Source organism: Patiria miniata, unplaced genomic scaffold (genome assembly GCF_015706575.1).
Source record: "Patiria miniata isolate m_02_andy unplaced genomic scaffold, ASM1570657v1 HiC_scaffold_18, whole genome shotgun sequence".
NCBI classification, from domain to species: Eukaryota; Metazoa; Echinodermata; class Asteroidea; order Valvatida; family Asterinidae; genus Patiria; species Patiria miniata.
In genome coordinates, this window is record NW_024037056.1 from 2,467,041 (window position 1) to 2,486,541 (window position 19,501).

The 19,501-nt window shown below is 43.2% G+C and overlaps 1 protein-coding gene across 1 annotated transcript; it reads left to right on the forward strand.

The window, feature by feature from the left end:
• Positions 1 to 661: 661 nt before the first annotated feature.
• LOC119724185 lies at positions 662 to 16,989 on the forward strand. The gene is made up of 22 exons (XM_038195123.1): positions 662 to 754; positions 1,148 to 1,231; positions 1,721 to 1,776; positions 2,872 to 2,967; positions 3,755 to 3,892; positions 4,312 to 4,416; positions 4,997 to 5,242; positions 6,208 to 6,346; positions 6,615 to 6,831; positions 7,677 to 7,857; positions 8,365 to 8,661; positions 9,281 to 9,611; positions 10,068 to 10,194; positions 10,610 to 10,780; positions 11,067 to 11,213; positions 11,871 to 12,240; positions 12,503 to 12,696; positions 13,072 to 13,242; positions 13,820 to 13,929; positions 14,514 to 14,776; positions 15,205 to 15,271; positions 15,523 to 16,989. Exons 1-22 carry the CDS (start codon positions 696 to 698, stop codon positions 16,751 to 16,753), a joined length of 4,800 nt encoding a protein of 1,599 aa, XP_038051051.1. The 5' UTR covers positions 662 to 695; the 3' UTR covers positions 16,754 to 16,989.
• The last annotated feature ends 2,512 nt before the right edge of the window (positions 16,990 to 19,501 follow it).

A 19,501-nucleotide genomic window follows, 5' to 3' on the forward strand; every position in this document is an offset into this window, starting at 1 on the left:
CCAAAAGCGACCGTTTCAAACAATGTCTGGTTCCAAATCTCCACCGTGCAAAACATAAGGGAGATTTAGGTGGACATTTTCTAGTTGATATTTCTCAGACATTATGAATAAACAAGACTGGAAAATGGACCTATGCTTCGTAGCTGACTGTATTCATCACTCAGAACTTGACGGGAGCAAATAATTTTTATTTTCCAACGCGTAACAAATCGATGAAAAAGTGGGCTCCATGCTATCGCTACGTAAGTCAAGGTTGAGTGGAACCAGCAGGGGACACCAGCATGTTAAGAGGGGGCACCAAGGGCGTACCCGACAACAACATTTGACAGGCCACCGACTGGCAAGGAAAATGCTGCAAATTAGAAAAGCGGGCCGGGGGGGGGGGCTCTTTATTCACACTCCATCAAGCCGTATGGTTAAAGGGAAGTCCTCTTCTGTTTAATTACTCAAAATAAGACTTTAAAAAGACACTTCCTTGCCAAGTGGCACATTTCGTGTATTTTTGTGGGCGGCACCAGGGGGTGTGCAACTGGGAGTGGGGGGACGTGCCCCCAGGACCCCCTTGGCCACGCACTGCTACTTGCTTTAAGTTAATGCGTCACAGACTACGTTGAGACCAATGTTTATAAACGTTGTTCTTATTTCCTTTACAGGTTGCCGGAATTTGTTGCGTTCATCTGATCTAGGCGGACAAAATGTTGCCTTTATTGTTGTCTTTGGTCTTGTTATTAGTGACCAACTTCCCGCGTGCACAGTTGAGTGGTTTGTTTTTCCCTTTCTCTAACTTAAATTTTATACCTTTGAAGGAATCTGACTAGGCGCATCATAATACATATATTTTTAATTTGACCAACAAAATTATTGCGAACCGGAACGGCAAGCTGGAGGTCGTATGTTCAAAGTGCGCCCCTGTTCATATCTTTGCTCAGTTTAAAAAAAAAGAACCAATGAACAATTTTGAAAACAGTGACACTTTGAACAAATGTGATTTGTTGGCTTCATAGAAGAACGGATCGTAAAGATGTTTTAATTTGATTGACACTGATGTTAGTACACAGACAGACCGTGAATGGAACATTCAACGTGAGTGTTATTCTTAGTGGTATACTGATGTTTTTGAAAGGAATCGTTTATTTTTATTTTCCAGGAGCAGCGTGTGTTCGTACTCGTGCCCGGTATCACGTCAAACGAAGTGTGGTTGGTGGGGATGGGACAGGTGCACAAAATACAGGTAATTTGTGTCATTTGGACATTTTCTATGAATAAAGGTGAACAACGATTTTTTAAAAAAATGTTGGATGTTCTGGGTTTTTTTTTTTTTTTTGGGGGGAGATATGTTGAAAATATGCTGACACGTTCTCAATAGTTGTGTATTACTTGGGGGGGGGGCTAGACGTAGATGTTCGAGACCGCATTTGCCCAATTCATCGCCTAATTTTATTTAGCTAAGTACATATCATTTGTAATTTTGAGTAAATGTTTGGGGGTTGCGAAGCCTGCCGTTTCGATCCTTACAGAAAAGAGTCTAAGATCCTCTTTCACTTATGATCTGAATAGATCAGGTCAATACAACCAGTAGGAGGTTTGCATCAGTTTTCGGTTGTCACTGCCGTGCTAATTTTCTTGTAGAATGAAGTGAGAATGCTCCACAGAAATTAACACTATAACCATTAAGTTTAGATTTAACAAAAAGGTCTTCTCTCATACTCCTTTGTTGTAGAAGCAAAACTTGCTACAGATGCTGCTCCGGTTGGTCGGGCTCTGGTTGCTATACACGTGAGGATGTTACAACGGATAATGTAGTAACCAACGGATAATGTATCACCAACCAATAATATCACAAAAATAACCGATACTGTACCGCTAACCAATAATGTAACAAAAATGGACCGATTGTGTAGTAAAATGCACTTCACTATCGGTCAATTGTTATTTCATTATTGGTAGTAACCGATAATGTAACAAAAATGTACTGATAGTTTTTTGTACTGAATTTTTGTGACATTATCGGTTGGTGATACATTATCCGTTGGTTACTACATTATCAGTTGTAAATTGTAACTGAGGATCTACATATGGAGATCGCATATTTACTTTCAGCCTGAAATTGTTGTTCACAAAATGAAAGATTTTTGCAAAAATGTTTGTTTTGTTTACAAGCTAATGAAGCGTTTGGCCCGGGCTATAGCTGTAGTAGCCCATAAGACAAATACGTTTTTCCTGTCGTTCCCAGTTTGTACGATATACATGTTTGTTTCGGGAACAGCGGTGACTAATCACCAATGCACAAAATATCTTTTCTTCCACGTCCGCAAAAGGCGAACGCTTATCGAATGAAATCACAACTAGCACCCAAACAGCTCGACTTTTGGGGGTTGCAAAAGTGGATCCCGAAATTCTTTTTCGCACGCATAATACAGGAATAACACAAAAGGCCCAGTTTTTAAAGGATAGTTGTGTGGATGTTTATATCCTACTTTTAAGTGTTCTTTCCGGTAAACATCATTTCGTTCAAAGCGCGTTTTGTAGCCCAATTGGGCTGTTCTATGACCTAGTGTCCCTTTAATATATGCAGATTATTTTAGCCGTTAGGCCTATGTGTGTATATAATTGTTCTGTTATTTCCTCGCAAACAAAGATTAGAGCTCACTTACATCCCATGAAAGTTCGAATCAAGTGATTTTATCTTTGGGGAAAGACAGTAAATTTTTTTGAAAATGTGCTATTTAAAATAACATGTTTGGAATGAAATTATAGACACGCGCACAGCGGGGTGTGTTCCGATCCGAAGTAGTCACGTCCTTGCCAGAAACTTTGCCTCCAGGACGACAGGTTTTTCTCACTGTGATTTTTTTGTTTTACCCTTCACAGCAATATGTAGCCCGTCATGCTCTAATGGAGGCACCTGCACCCGTCCCGACTACTGCAGCAGCTGCAACCGTGGCTACTACTCGCCCAGGTGTTATCGTAAGTGCTTGAAACCTGGCAGAACTAGGGTAGTTGAAAGTTGTAAATAACAAACATTATTCAACGATAATGCTGTGATTATGGATAAGACTTCAAATAGCAGCATCTCCTGCCCGAACGCTTTATTAAAAAAAAAAAAGTCGTTGGTGTTGAACGGAACTCTGTGTATGTGCAGCGGTTATGGGGTCTGACTCAATTTGAATCGCACAAGAGTTATGTGATTAAGTGGAGTGGCAGAGTGTGGAAGAGCTGAGAACAGCGGCGATTGAAAGAGAACAGGTGATGGCGGCGACCCAAGGGATACGCCCCCATTACAATCTGAGGACGAGGCGGCCACGGACGCAAGTCTATGCCGAATGATGATGATGAGTTAGAACCCTTTTGGAGACAGTATGGTTTTGGTCTTGGGCAAGGCACTTTTCAACAATTGAGCCTCTTCACACACGAGCAGCGGCGTAGCTAGGATATATATTCTGGGGTGGGGGCACCTGGGGGGGGGGGCTCTGAAGGCAAGGCACATTGGTTCAACGGATATAGCGATTCAAGATTTTTAACGGGGGAGAGGCTGGGGGGCGCAGACCTCTGCTTGGGGCACGTGCCACCTTAGGCCCCTGCCCCCATTACGCGACTGTCCTGGAGTATGAATGGCATGTGAAGGTTTACAGATTAGCCTACGCTGATCTTGAGCTGCATGAACTTGTCTCATTGCCCGATAGACAGGAGGTAACTGTAAAGTGCTTTGAGACATTGTCACCATGAGTGTATTTGTTTTCTCTTGTGTGATCAGGCTGCACTTCCATTGCAAACTGTGTGGATGTGCACTGCAGCTCGTCCTATAACCAGCAATGCGCTAGTTGTGATGGAGACTACGGATCAACGCGTGGAGCAGCCTACAAAAGGTCGTCGGACAACCGACGTTGCATAAGTACGCTTTCTCACAATAGTTATATCTTGTACAAGCAAATTTAACATTTCTTTTCGTTTCTCTTTTCTCCGGTGAATCAGTGGAATAATTATGTAGCAAATCGTAAAACACACTTTTTTATAGTAAGGCATTAGTCAGATAATTGTTTTAATGCTGCTCCTCCAAGACGTAGCATCCCACATTCCTTGTTTTAAATAATGTGATAACGGTCACTACAGTCTTTGCCATAATTCCGATTGAAATACTTATAGTGTATCATATAAGATCAAATCATTTTAAAATTCTGAAAATATGTTTTCCTACTTCTCATATGACCCGTTTTGTCACTTTTATTAAAGAAATTGCAGAGCTAACTTGGACAGAGTGTGTAACACGTTGTTTGAATCGCTCCAACTTTTCTGTTTGCTTTCTCCCTATAGAGCAATGTTCATGGAGGACCAACAGCAATGCCTGTTACCCAGGCTACTGTGCGAATGGCCAGTGCAGCTGCAGCAGTGGATTCTCGGGACAAGACTGCAGAACAAGTAAAGTTTTGTGATGTTTCTAGACACAGAATACAAACCTATAGCAGTTAGTGATACTATAATGCATGTACCCCGAGCAGTCATCACTAATATAACCCCATCAATAAACATGCGAAACATTACTCGTAAAGGGGACATTTCGCGCTTCACGATTCACGCGCGCTCGTCCTTGCGTGCGCCTTCTAGCGTGTATGAGAAGGAAACCCAGCACCAATCGCAACATAATGTACTGCATTTTCGTTGAAGGATTAACTATAACACCTCCAAAATTTGGCCTCATGTTCTAGAGACTTGAATTCAAGGTATGTAGGTAAAAATGCAGTTTATGGGTTCGTGTCCAGCCTGTAGTTGTGATGCGTATGTCCTTGGGCAAGACACTTATCACTAATTGCGACGCAAAGAGAAAACGGGCACCCATAAGGGCAGAGGTAGTTACTTTGATTGAATTTAGCTGCTTTTATTTGCTTGCTAATGGGAGTGGATTTTTTTAAACAATTAGCGGAGTAATAATGATGTTCAGCACATCGAGAACCAAAGATCGTATAAAACGCCTTGTTACTATTATTGTTTTTTTTTTTAGTGGGGTCGAGTCAGGCACCAGTCATATCGGAGCGCCGTGCATTTCTCATCAAGGACAACATGACACTGGAATCCCCTGTCTTTCAAAACAGCACCAGCACCGTCTACACGGACGTGATTGACTTCACTCGCATCCGAGTCGTCTGGAAGGTCTCCTATCAGCCAACTGGCCTTCCAAGCCGTCCTCCCTACATAAGTTCCGTCAACCTAGGCGTAGCGTCTGCAACAACCTCGGTCACTGTGCGCAGTAAGTTGGTTAATTAATGATTGACTTAATGATTCTACGAATTGCAGTAAGAATAAAGACTAGTGACAAGTTGACCTCAACCATTATTGCGGGACCGAAAGGGCAGCAATCCAGCTCTCTGACTGAGCCTCTGACTTACTGACCGACCGACCCGCTGACCGACTGACTGACCGACTTAGGCTGACTGAGTCACTGAGCATAAACAATGTCCTACACCGACATTTTCTGGTCCAGCTACACCGATTAGCCTAGTCTCTTTCTTGTTTTTTAGACCCGTTATTCTGCCGAGCCGAACTCAATTTGGCTTAAAAAAAAATTGGCATGGCGATGTAGCGCGGCGTTAAGAACCATTTGGCTCCATTTGGCTCGGCGAATTGAGTTCGGACGGCAACGCGCCACAGGGCTACCGCACTATCGCCGTTCCGGATGGCAGTGAAACGGCACTGTTCTAAACGCTGTGCCATTGCCGTGCCTCACTCAATTCAATTTGAATGCGGCAAACATTTTAGAAATGCATGCTCACAATACCCTCTTTCGCGTCCGCATCACCGGGGTGAAATTGGCGCGAATGTTTAGATTGCGCTGAAAGTTCATGGAACTGCTTTAATTGTTTTAACCTGGCCCATTATTCCAGATGCATTAAGTAAGGTTCGACTATTACGTTCGGCGTCTAGAGTAACTACCGTGCTGTAGACAAGCTATTGCCGAACTCATTTCAATCGAGTTCGGCGCGGCAGTAGCACGACGTCTAGAACGGGCTTCGTTATTATATTGAAACCTTAGGCCTATAACGACCATGCGACCATCTAACACAATGGGCTCAGTATTAACTTCTACATTTGAGGATTGAGCTGCAACGATGACTAGAGGGCTGCAATCATTTCGCATTGAATGAGATAATAAACGATTACCCTGGTCATTTGGACCACTACCTTTCGTTTTTCTTTATTTTCCTACACATGCAGCTGCTCAGGGTGTTGTGTTCAATATAGGAAGCTCCAAGAGCTGCTGGTCCTCATCATACAGTCCTCGAACGGACCTCTTACACTGTGAATTCCAGGAGGATATAAGCTACAGAACCTGGACACCATCCACTGGAGATGTGTACGTATTCAATTATTCGACAGCCACGATTATTCATTTTTCTCGTAATTTTCTAAGATCCGGGCTTGATCGTAGCTTCTTGTTAGTAAATATTGTTTGCTAGACAGCACTGATTGATTCACTTAGAGAAGATATTTTACATGTCTTTAACTCCAGGCAAACCACCAAAAATTGATTTTGCCTCATCAACCGTTTAGTCACTTTCCTGAGAGTGAGCGCCAAATTAAGAATAGCACCTGCTTAAGGCGATATATGTAATACATTACAGGATAAGATCTGACATGGTGGCTTCAAGTGGTGGAAGGTTGAACCTCTACAATCGTGACCGCTCGAACAGCATCATGTCACGCAACTACAACGGTGCATCGGCATCGGTGCGTGCTTCAGCAAGCTTCACGTTCGCCATGAGTGGCGCCACACACTGTGTCCGTAGCAATCACTGCCGCACCACAATGCTGAACGTCGGGGAAAAAATCATCTCTGAGGTGAGTCTACTATCAGGTTTCATAGGAATGTCCTTAGTGAGCATGTAGGCTCGATATGCATTCTATAGCTTGTTCCTGATCAGATTGACCTAAAATCTGGGTTGTATTTTGGCCTGTTTTCCGTGTCAAACATTACACTAGTTCCGTGTTTATAAAGGACACTTATTAACATGGTTTCCGAGTCAAAATAACTCGGAGAAGCGTTCATTTGACCCGGATTAGTTTTCCTATTGACCCCAAAGAGTGAGGCTAAATACAAACGAGAATGGGGATCCATCTCACCAGGACTTTTCAGAGTGTTAGAAGAGTTAGAAGTTAGAAGAGTGTTTCCGCAGTTAGAAGAGTTACGATATACGACCTTGAGAAAATACCGATTATTTTGGTGTAATTTATTAACAGTGACGTCCGAAGTAAAATAGGAATCTGGCAGAAACGATACATTTTAATAATAGCAATTACTTGCAAGCAATTGGCCACAAACCCCATTGAGCAAATAGGGGTAGAATAAAAACAGGATAGAAGGTCACATCGTCACAAATATATTTATATTTTTAAAATCTTACTGCATTTCAATTGTGAGACTTATTCATTCGACATAAAAGTGGCTTTTAAAGCAAACACATTTGAAATAGCTGTCACAGCACGAAGTGACATTATCGTATTTACAAAATGCACAGAATAATTCGTCATACCGTTGTGCGTTGATAGACCGTTTGCGTCTATAGCAGCCATATTAGAGGGCAGTGGCTATGTTTTGCTAGGATATGCACGAGTGACCCTTTTAAAGATTCATTGTTTCTGAATAGAAATAACAAAAGATACCGCTCTATAAATTTGCGTGTAAGCCTGGGATAACAGTGACATGGGAGGGATGGAGCGATAGGCATGCTGGCATCAAGGAGTTCAGCCTAGATGTGCGGCAAATGTCGGGTACCGTTGGCGACGAGATGACCGAAATACTAGACACCCCTGCCGTCTACCAAGGGGTCTCTGAGAGTGGTCTGAGCATCACCCTTCCTCAAGCTGGTAAGTTCGTTTGGAAAGAGTAGGCCTAGGCCTACGCCGATTAAAAACCATTTTCAATAAATACTGAGCTTGAATCTGATAGATGACCACATTTTTTCATTTAGCGAAAGATCCTGCTGGGTCCAAAATGTTTATAGAATAGCAGTCACAGAAGGTTGTGGATTTTACAGGAACTTGAAATTTGAACACTTCACGGCACTGTTCAATGTAAACAGGAATGTCTTATGAATGAAAAGGTATGGAAAGATAAATTGGGCTGAAGCTTAATCCTACATGTATGCCTGTATTATCATTCCAAACACCTGCCTTGAAGGGGTGACCGCCTTTCAGTACACGATGGCTATTCGCTCATTATTAGACCATTCTTTGCATGTCAGTGCGGTACATTGTCTCGACGTGGCGATCATCAAAGCATTTGATACATTTTCACAAAACAAATAACTATCGGCCTAAAGCAACAGTATTCGAGATTGAGATGCGAGGATTAACTTGTTGACCATTCCCCAGGCGTTTATTCCTTCGTACTTTCCGTGGTCGACAACCTCGACAACGTACGGCGATGCAGGCGCTTCGTGTTCTTGGACAACGATCCAGACGATCTTACCGTCCGGACCGACTCCCCAATGCGTGTCCAAGTATTTTCCCATGGATGGGAAACACAAGGTGCGTGGCTCAACGATATAAAACCCGTCGGTAGTACCAAGCTGCTTCTGGACTGGCAGGGCCACTTCACCAACGAAATGCATCACTCACGAGGGCTCCTGAAACCCATCGGCGTATATGCCAATGGCATCATTGATGCAGGTAGGTTCATTGTGTCACTGCAACATAGACTGGCCAATGGACCGGCCTATTATGTCCCGCTGCGCCTCTGACCAATCACAGCCGTGATTAAAATCTGATTTGCGTAAACAAAAGTACGACATAACCGGCACGCGCGTATGATGCGCTGCTACGCATGTACGTTTACTATTATGCAGTGTAGACTGGTCCGCGCCCCCTGGCTCCGTGCACAAGTACCCCTTCAACGGCCGGAAAAGGAGAGTTGGGGGAGACCTAGACTAGTTCCCGGTCCATCCACTCCGGACTTCGGATGTATCCAAAGTTATTGGGGGCGTGGACTATTTTGGGAGCCTCGAAAGATACATTCGAACGCGAAGACGCTGTGGCTAATATCTTTGTTACATTTGGGTAGTCATGCGTTCTTTGCGTGCAAACCAGTACAGTACGCACACAGCGTGCCCCTCCACAGGGCTCTCAAAAGTGGTAAAAAGCGCCCTCTTTTGCTGGCTCATGGAGCCCATAGAATATGTGGACCGGTAGCTAGCTTCACTTGGTTAAGAGGTATACTAATGTAAAAACAAGGCATTCAAAGTAAACCAGAGTAAAATAACAAACAACCAAATTAACACTCCCTCTGCAGATTACGACCAGAACTTTGGCAAGCGAGGCCGTGCAGGCGTCCCCAACGCCCTTGGAGTGAGGAAGTTCCGTGTCTTCAGCGACGTTGACCACAGCGGTGGCCGGACCATTAACAATGCGAGCGACGACAAATCAGACCACTGGAATCATGTAGGCGTATATACAAATGCATTCGTTTTCAGGCGCCTAGTAGATGGCGATTCCATTCGCCTCTGGGTGGAGGCCAGGGACATCGCCGGTCACTATGTGAGGGACAGTGTTTTGGTTCACGTCGACTCATCTCCACCGGTGATCGAAGACACGAAGATAGCCGTCACTGAGTTTGCCATAAGGTACTTTTCTCTATTTAGTGTCATATGGGAGGCGAGCCACCTTTCATAAGAACTGTCGAAATAAATACTTCTAATTCTCAACGACATAACGCAGAACGGAATCCCCCAGTATTGTGAGAGAGACTCCTCGCTGGATGTATTTAAGACAATTCTGCAGAAAATAAGCCTGCCAAACATCGAAAGCAGAGCTTACTACTAAGTCCCCAGCCCACACACCGGGAACCTTCACATCCCACAATGGGAGTTTGTAGTATTTGATCCAGATCCATCTCCATCTGCGTCTGGAGTAATCCTTCCCTTGCAGAAACATTAAATAGACATGAGCTTTGCCATCGTTTTTTGAGGGTGTAGTATGAATGATCCAGATCAAAATCCACCTGCGTCTGAGGTGATGAGCCTTGCCATAATTTAAAAACTGTACCCTAATTAATGATCTGTTTTCTTGGTCCTGTTCAGCGTACATTTCAGGGCATTCGACGAACACAGCGGTATCAAAGCAATTGACTGGTGGCTATTTGACAACGAAACTAACTCGGTGGTGGAATCCGGCCATGAGGTGGTTGTTCCTCTTAACGTAACCGAGGTACACATTAACAAATAAAACACGCTGAATCTTATTAACCTAAGGAAATACAATCCACACCACTCAGAAACGAAGAGAAGATTAACTGTCAGAAGTGAAACATGAATTAATTGAAAGAGCCTATTGTAGCAGTATCTCCTCCACATCTTGCGTTAACTTGTGTGGAGGAAGCAAAAAAGAATAAGTTAATTTGGGTGTCATGTCCGTTTCTGATGTCGGTGACGACCGGATGCTCCTTTTTGCACATAAATTTCCCAATGACATCATGCGCAGTCAATCCAATAGATCATGTCATCCAGGTCAAAAGGGTGCAAGGAATGTTGCTTTAAGATACTGTCAACAAATCTTAGATAAGAAAAGTGACAAGGTGGTGGGGTTATATATTTGTACGTTTGGCCTTTATCCCAATGCTCAGAATATCACCACTTGTGACCCGCCTGCCTGTCTGTGCACACCTCTCGGTGACTGCTACGCCACGGCACAAGCTTTCAAACCAACACTACCTGCTGGTATCGAGGAGCGCGATTTCTTCATTGAATTCTCCGTGACGAATAACGCCGGACTTGCGAGAAATGACACCATCAAGGTAATGCTTGTCATTTCTTGTTTGCTCTGTTTCTTGCTGCTGCTGTTGCTTCTGCTGCTCAGCCGACCACAGTTACTCTTGGAACAAGATCCACCAGCCGTCAGGATCTCATGCCATCATCCTGGAGACCAATTCGCATTTTTGGTTCTGCTGTCAGGGTGGCAGTTTTCAACGTGATTATTCGTGGTTTGTCCCATTGACATGAATTTCACCAATATCAGGCTATAGGCAAACAAAAGCTATAATGTTGATTGCTTAAAATGTGTTATTGTTTCCAAATTTCTAGCCTACTTTGACAGCAGAGAACGTGGGCACATTCGCCGAAGCCCTTGTGAAAGACACCAACGACACTTCGTCCATCGACGACAGTGCTGTGGTCTCCACGGCTGATTTACTGGACAGTATCGTCAACATTCAGGACACTTCCGCCGAAGTAAGCTACATAAATGCTAATGTGATATTAAATGCCTTCTTAAATCAATTTGGGGCTTCAAGTGGGCTATTACAATCATTGGGAGATTGTTTTTGGGGCGTCACCAGATGGAATGATATTAAAGAAAAGTGGGACATACCAACGGTTTTTATTTGTATGTCTCAGCCAGTTTGCCATCCTGTCGGTGGTCAGAACATTATGCCCGAAGCGTGAACTTAATATCCCTAAATCGTTTGCTAAGGTATTATTGCTACGAATACATGGCTCCCTGTTCATTTTGAAAATGACCTTCTTGCCTGTCCGCTGGTATATCCATCTGCCACGTCGTTACTCACGGGTAAACTGGTACTGACTTCCAGACTTATATAGGAATCGATCATTAGAGGCCGCAGGACAGAAAGCACATGCAAATAGAGCAGTGGCTTCTCAAGCCATTTACTGAAGTCATCACTAAAATTAATGATAAAGTAGCTTTTTGGACTGGTGCAGACTTATTACACAGAAGCCTTGTGTTTAATGTAAAGTTATACACGAAATGACATCATAACACCATAACGTTAATTACATCGGGAGCCGAACAGGCAAATGCAGAGTGTATACGCCAATCTCCAACAGCTTATGTGACATGCTTATAATACGTTTTGATTCTATCGCCAGTTGACAGAAAGTGTCGTGATGGTCGTAAGCAACCTGTTGCAAGTAGACGACGACCAGCTCGGGGACACTGATGCGGTGGCCCGATCCTTGTCGCGCATCGTCAGGTCTCTGTGCCGGCAAATATCCAATGTTCTCGCCGCCGGTGGAAACGTCAGCTTCGAGACGAGAAGCCTGGCAGTCAGAGCGATGGCCTTTCATCCGCGGGACTTGGCAGACGGGCTGGGGTTTGCGGCTCTTGGGGGAGAGAGTGCTATCGACTTAATGACTGGCATGCAAATTGACGTTTATGGTCCCGATAGTGAGATCCCCATGGAGCAGGTAGTAGCATCAGTGGAGCTTCCAGCGCAGATAGCCGACAAATTCTCAGGAGGTAGAGTGTTTATGAAATTATTATAGAAGCAGATCATCTCAGTTTATATCTGCCTCGGAAGATCATTGAGATGCACTGTTGGTATACCGTACACAAAAATGTTCCCATTGTTCATTATCCAAGTATTAAGCAAATGGAAATAAAAATGTTCCCATTGTTCATTATCCAAGTATTAAGCAAATGGAAAATAATTTATGATACTTTGCTGAGTGACAGATTTACTCGACAAATTAAATCTTGATGCAATTGTGTTCGTATGCAGCTGACTCGATCCCCGTGAGTTTCATCATGTACCAGAGCAGCAGACTGTTCCGATCTCAGCTGACGAACGCTACTCCCACATCGGGCGTTTCCAAGTTCATCGACAGCCGGGTCATCGCTGCCGCCGTAGATTGCGCACTGATCACAGATTTGCCAGACGATGCTCCGGTAGTCACAGCTTTCCTCCAGGATAAAGTGAGATTCAAGATTGCGTTAGGGAAATGAAGTATACCTGATGTAGTACCCGGATACAGGCTTCGAAGTTGAACCTAAAATTGATTTTATTCCGTAGATTTTATTTTAAAATTAATCGGTAGAGGCCTCACTAATTGGTATAATTGGTAGAGGTCTCACTTTTAAGCGTTAATCCAAGAAGCAAACGCACCAACCGTCAGTGGAACTTTTCCGACAAGCAATCCGTTTACTAGTGGAATACCGAAGTGCATGACCATGTTTGGATTTTTACAATAAAAAATCTCACTGCTGTTATCAGGCCTAAGAAAAGCAGTGTATGCCTAGGTCTGAGCATTCTCATTTAACTCAAGTAATGAGGTATTTTCTTTGTTGCAGATGATGAAGGATGAGGATACTGAGTTGCAAACTACAGAGTGTGTGTTCTGGGATTTCAGTCTCCGGGATGGCATCGGCGAGTGGTCGACCGAAGGCTGCCGAAGACGCCCCTCAGTTGGCGGGCGAACTGTCTGCCATTGCAACCATACCACCAATTTTGCTGTACTCGTGGTAAGCAAGCCAGCCTTCAGAGCCATTTCACTAGACTTGAGGCAATTAATGTACAGATAACTGGTTTTTGGCAAGCAACGAGCAGAGAGAGTAACAGAAAAAAAGATGTCACTAAACACGTCGGAATTATTTATTGATCCACATGAAGTTTCCTGAGCTTGCAAAAACACTTGCCTCCCATTTACATTTGGTCGTGAACATTTGCTCATGTGACTTGGCTCTAGTTTCAAACAATTCCTTTAGGCCTTCTCGACAACCCGATAAATGTAGACCTTCTAAAGTGATCCGAGGCCAAACCCTCTGGCACTTATAAAAAAAGAAGGTATTTTAAAGTCGCTGGGATTCGTATATTTATCGTCAACTCGAGATACAAAAGATGCTGTTGCCAAACGCTGCTGACAAAAGTTAATTGACACTTTCGATACCAAGTCAAATTCCGTGCAGGCATCAAACGTTTCTTTTGTATACACCCAGAGCTGCATTACGTACGTTGAATACACAACTAAAATATATCTTTCCAAATGAACTAACGCCCTAATATTTACAACACATTTACTAACGTTTATATCTAACACAGAGCATTTACGAGCCAATATCCAGTTTTGCCCTGGATGTCTTCAGTAAATTCGGGTGTGGTGTCTCCGTCGTAGCGCTGATCATCACCATTTTCGTTTACAGTGCCATAAGGTAAATATTGATTTGAAGCATTGACGAATATACCACACTTTTGAAAGTATGAGGGCGCAGTTCCATCTCTGGAGACAAACAATAGCCAAATTATCATGTTTATTAAAGCGATTTATAAACTTTAATAATCTGTTATTTGAAAAAAAAATGGTAGATTATTCATAAGATGGAATTTGCCATCAGATCCCGGCGAGCTCGGTGGTTGAGTGGTAAGACGTCTGCACTAGAAAGTAGGAAGTCGTGGGTTCGAGTCCCACCCAAGTGATTTATTTTTCTCACTTTCACTCGGGGGAGGGTAACACACTCAGTATACAGTGTGTATACATGTACGTCGGTGAAGGTCAATTGTAAAATATTAATTTTACATGTATTTAGTTATAGCTACATGTAAACTTATACCTGTGGTTCATGTACATGAAAAAGAGCGTCGTCACCGTACTTCATTAGCAAAATAACACAGCTCCCTTGCCTAATAAATAGGTACATATACGTTTTATTCTTTGAGAATTCCCTTTGGAGAATGTGGATAACGGTATGATACGTGAATTATCGGTTGATTTTATAATGTTCTGTGTTGACTTTAGGTCCTTGAGAGCCTTGGAAGCCAGCCGCATCCTCATCAGCTTCTGCTTCTCCTTGCTGCTCCTGTATCTTGTCTTCCTGGCCGGTGTTGAGAACACCTCCAACCGTGCTGGTTGCATCACTGCCGCCGTCTTGATGCACTACTTTGTGCTGACCTCCATGGCCTGGATGGGCGTGGAGGCTGCCAATCTGTACCTCAAGCTGGTCAAGGTCTTCAATTCGGACGTGCAGCACTTCATGATCAAGGCGTCAATAGTCGCTTGGGGTAGGTGTGCATCCAGCTCTGCGTCCAGTGCATGATGTCGATGGCTTGGTTTTGAATGACGTCCTTGAATAAGGGCTTTTACTTTCAACTTTTAAAAGAAACGTGTGAGAGACTATTAGTTTCCGGGGCGAGGGATTGTCCAACTGTTACAAAAAAGGGCGGGAAGGGGATATATATTCCATTCCCACCAATGCAAGCACGTCATGAAAAACTTTCAAAATATGCAGTCCACACCATCACACTTTATGCGAATCAACTTATAGTCAGTATCTCAGCCAGTCAGACAGACAGATGTCTTTCTGACAGTCAGTGACTCAGTTAAAGTCAGAGAGAAAGAGGCTGGCCCTTCGGGTCACTAACCACCCCTCAGACGTTGTTCATCAAAGCAAGCTATCTCAAAGGTTTTTCTCTCTGTTGCACCTTTACAGGAGTCCCGATGATTGTTGTCATCATCATTCTGGCGGTGGATTATACAGAATATGACAATCAAGATAGGTATGGTATTTACTTTTAATGCTTCATTTTCTTATCCATTATTTTTGCCAATGATGTTCGTTTAAGAAGGGAATACCAGCAGTAAGACAAACCAGATTTTCTACAGACAGGGGACAAAAACCCACGGATGGTATAGATTTTGCCATTTCCCCCAAATTTTGACACGCGACACAAATTTAATACTAATCGTTAGAAGTGTAAAACAGACTTGTATTAAATTTGAGACCGCTTTATTGTATTTTTTTTTACAGCTGTTTCCTGAAGGCTGGCCCTGCCTTTTACTTGGGTGAGTTCCTTTTCATTGGCCTTGTGTTGCTCTTCAACCTCTTTGCCTTCGTGCTCGTCATCCGAAAGTTGATGAGCAGCGCCAGCAAAACCAAGGGCACGTCCGACGAAGGCCAGCTGGCAAAGATCGCGTGGCGCCTGAAGAGTATGGCTTCCGTGACGGTGCTGCTGGGGTTGACCTTGGCCTTCGGCTTGCTGTCTGTCATCAAGGAGGCCAGTTTGGTATTCCAGGTCTTATTCTGCGTCTTCAACTCCCTGCTGGGCCTGCTCATCTTCCTGCTGTTCGTCGTCTGGCCGGAGAAGGTCCGAGAAGGGGTGAGTAATCTGGTCCGTAGAAGGCGGGAAGGATTCCCGGAGAGTTCCACTTCCAGCAATAGGCCAATTTCGACCAGCAGGACAAGGAAACCATCGGTAGGCCCCAGGAATGAGGGCGCCAAGCGAGGGGAAGCTGACTCCAGCATCTACGAAGTCATTGATATACCCTGCCAATCTAGCAAGATGGTGACTTCCAAAGGTAAGGCACAGCGCGTTTACCAGGACCTGCTTACAACCAACGCCCAGTCTAACACGTCACAAGGTAAGAAAATGAGCGTCTACCAGGACCTCAATACGACCGAGGACCAATCTAACAAGCGGATGAAGCCGAAGGCCAAGACACAGAGGGAACCACCGGTTTTCTTCAGGAGTTATTCAACCGGACAGAAGGAGGCCCCACTCTGCTACGAGAACACAGACATCGCCAATGTTAAGCCAAGCCTCATGCAGTTCAAGAACAAGCCCACTGCAAGCGGAAAGACCAAGAAACCAAAAGCAGTACCGCTGAAGTTCAGAAAGGATGCCAACCCACAGAGGGAAGCATCACGCCACTACGAGGACATCGATGTTGCCAATGATGAGCCAAGCAGCACGATGTCCAAGAAGAAGCCTACTACAATGGGAATTACCAAGAAGCCACCGGCGGTACCTGTCAGGTTCAGAAAGGATGCTACCCCCCAGAGGGAAGCTTCACGCCACTACGAGAACAACGACATTGTCAAGAAAAAGCCCACATCAGGCGGCAAGACCAAGAAACCATCTGTCACCTTCAGAAATGATGCCACCAAACAGGGACCAATTTCCCACTCCTACGAATCACCGTTGTCGTCTCAATCTGAACCCTATGAAGACATGACCGTGGGCGAAAATGATTACATGTAATTGACTAAACTGTATAGCGTACCCCCATTATGTGTCTAAGTGATGATACAATTATATGCATATATCAGGCATACCCAGAAAGTTTACTTCTATATACCAAGATTTACATTAATAATACTCTACACAGCTTAAATATGAAACAAGATGTAGCATCGACAAAGCCTGAACAACACACTACAATTGATTATCCCCAACAATTATGAAGTTGCATACATTAATGTTCCGACACCTCTATGTTCCGACACCTCGATGTTCACCCTTACCTTAATCAGGAGTAACATGATCTTATGTACGGGTTGTCGGAACATAGGGGTATCGGAACATAGTGAAGTAACCCAATTGTGACAGTAAACATTCCAACTATCTTACATCGGGGAAACGGGAAGAAAATTTGGCACGCGGTTCGAAGAACATAAGACCGAAGTAAAAAAACTAACATCGGGAACCATGACGAGGGCGAGAAAAACATCAACAGTAGGGAAAGAGACAAAATCGGCCATAACAGAACACGCTAGAGAGAACAATCGTGATGAATTGGGCAGATAGTGGAATCTTGCACAGGGAGGGCGACAAATTTAGACGTTGGATACGGGAAAGTCTATGGATAAGGAGACGACGATCAACTCTTAACAGAGATGAGGGAGGGTATGAACTGTCACACATATGGCACCCCCTCATACCCCAAGTACCACCCCCGGGGAGGACACAAGCGGCCAGACCACCATCTAGTGGCCGCAGCAGGAAACAGCGCCACCAACCGACTGGTGGTGCTTCGTTCTGAGGATGACTAGTGAAACTAGTCGAAACGTAAACGAAACTACGTAAGTAATTGGCTGTGTTATTAGAGAATTCATTTACTAAGTTGAACATTCACCAGCCTGATGAACTTCTTTCATGAGTAAACAATGGATTTTATTCCCACCACATTCTGCATTTTGAAATGCGGACCAGAATTAGCACTGAAAACAATATGCACAGAGTGCGTGTAACATCCAGGGATTATCATGGAGAGAAATATGACAAATGTTATGGCTAACATAAATATGTGGAAAAATCCAGAAGTTGGCATGACTCTCATCACACAGAAAGAATAATTAAGTAACAAAGTAATTTAAACTGTTTTAAATTGTGTAAAACATGCTCTTTTGTTTCCTTCGTTCATGTTAAATTGTTATTACACGTCTTATTGTGATGATTGTTATAATAATGTCATACTCAGATGTACTTTATTATTTCGACTCAAGCTAATTTTTTTAAATAGCGATAGCTTTATTTTTTGTTTTCATTGAAATATCTTTACTATTTGTGAAATACGATTGGTGAAATACTTAGTGGGTCCAGGAATAAACAGCATTTCCAATTTAATCATCATTATCGGTTGAACTTGAGGATCCTGGATGCCGCTTTTATTTCAAAATTTCGCATCGTTTGCTGCAGAATATGTCACAACGAAGAATAAACAAACCCTTTCTACCTGAAATTTTGTTTTGTTTAAAAATACAGGAATTTGATACATCTTAATCCATTTCTTCCTTTACCAGCAAAAAAAATCAACTAACTAAAACAAAAGAGGATGGCCCTCCCCCGCAACACGAAGGTCACTGAAAGCAATAAAGACCAAAAGACTACGACAATCAAAAAGTTATGCTATTACATCAAAATCATTTCGAAGCAACTTTGTACTCCGGTCTTAATAAACAAAAAAGTCTCCGGAAAGACAGATGACAATTCACATCGAATATTTATAACCTAAAATGTGCAAAGTATCAGGATTCCATAATACCCAGAGGTATATTCCAAGAAAAATTGACAGGTTCAATCAAAACAAAGTGAACGAATTTTGTTTTAAAAAAAGCCTAAGGCAAATTAAACTGCATGTTAAGGTTGGCGGATGTTTAATCACGTTTCTGTTGACGTATGAATTTATTGTTACACAGAATTTTAAAGGAAGCTTCTTTTTTTATTTACTCATAATTGTAAGAAGTGTTTACTGTATATATTGGACAAGATGGTAGATCCACTGAGTGTCTTGAGAGTGTGTTTTGATTAATTAGCTCCTATTTTGTCCAATATTTGGTCATTAAAAAAAAACAGGTTTCTACGATTTACATGCAGCCTGCCCCAAGCTTCATCTTTATTGGTTTAAGAACTTTAATACTAACTCAAATAAAAAAAAACCTTTTTGGTAAAATGCACGAGTTCGGTGTATCAGTTATACCAGATCTCATTCCACGGAACCAAATTTGGTAAACCAAAAGTTGCACGTTGTCTTACATTTTATGGAAATAAATGTCAATAAATTGCAAGTTATAGGCCTACATCGTATTTTGGTAAATTTGTTTTCGGCTTGTCTACATTTCTATTCCTTTTATGCCATTTGTTTTTCGAAAGAAAATGAAAACGGAGAGGATAGTGTTGAATTTATTGGTTTTCTTAAACTTAAGTCCATCGCAAGCATGCTGTCAATTCGTCCCGTACGCGGTATTCAATCGGCGGCATATCCTCACGCGCTATGCAGTGCATGTAAAAATACAGCGCGAACAGCGAATAGTGGCCGCACGAGGTCGCTGTTCGCGCTGTATTTTTACATGCACTGCATAGCGCTTGAGGATATGCCGCCGATTGATTACCGCATACGGGACGAATAACGTTGACGAGAGCATTGACCAAGGCTATCAAATGTTTAGCTCACTAACGCGATCGTATTGGCTTTAAATGACGTCATTTCAAGACCGAAAGCTTTATGGC

Bases quoted from the DNA above. Each gene is read 5' to 3' on its own strand.
- LOC119724185 (XM_038195123.1), top strand. From the start codon at position 696: ATGTTGCCTTTATTGTTGTCTTTGGTCTTGTTATTAGTGACCAACTTC. The intron at 8,662-9,280 runs GTAGGTTCATTG...CTCCCTCTGCAG, and splicing joins CAATGGCATCATTGATGCAG to ATTACGACCAGAACTTTGGC. The intron at 10,195-10,609 runs GTACACATTAAC...CCCAATGCTCAG, and splicing joins TTCCTCTTAACGTAACCGAG to AATATCACCACTTGTGACCC.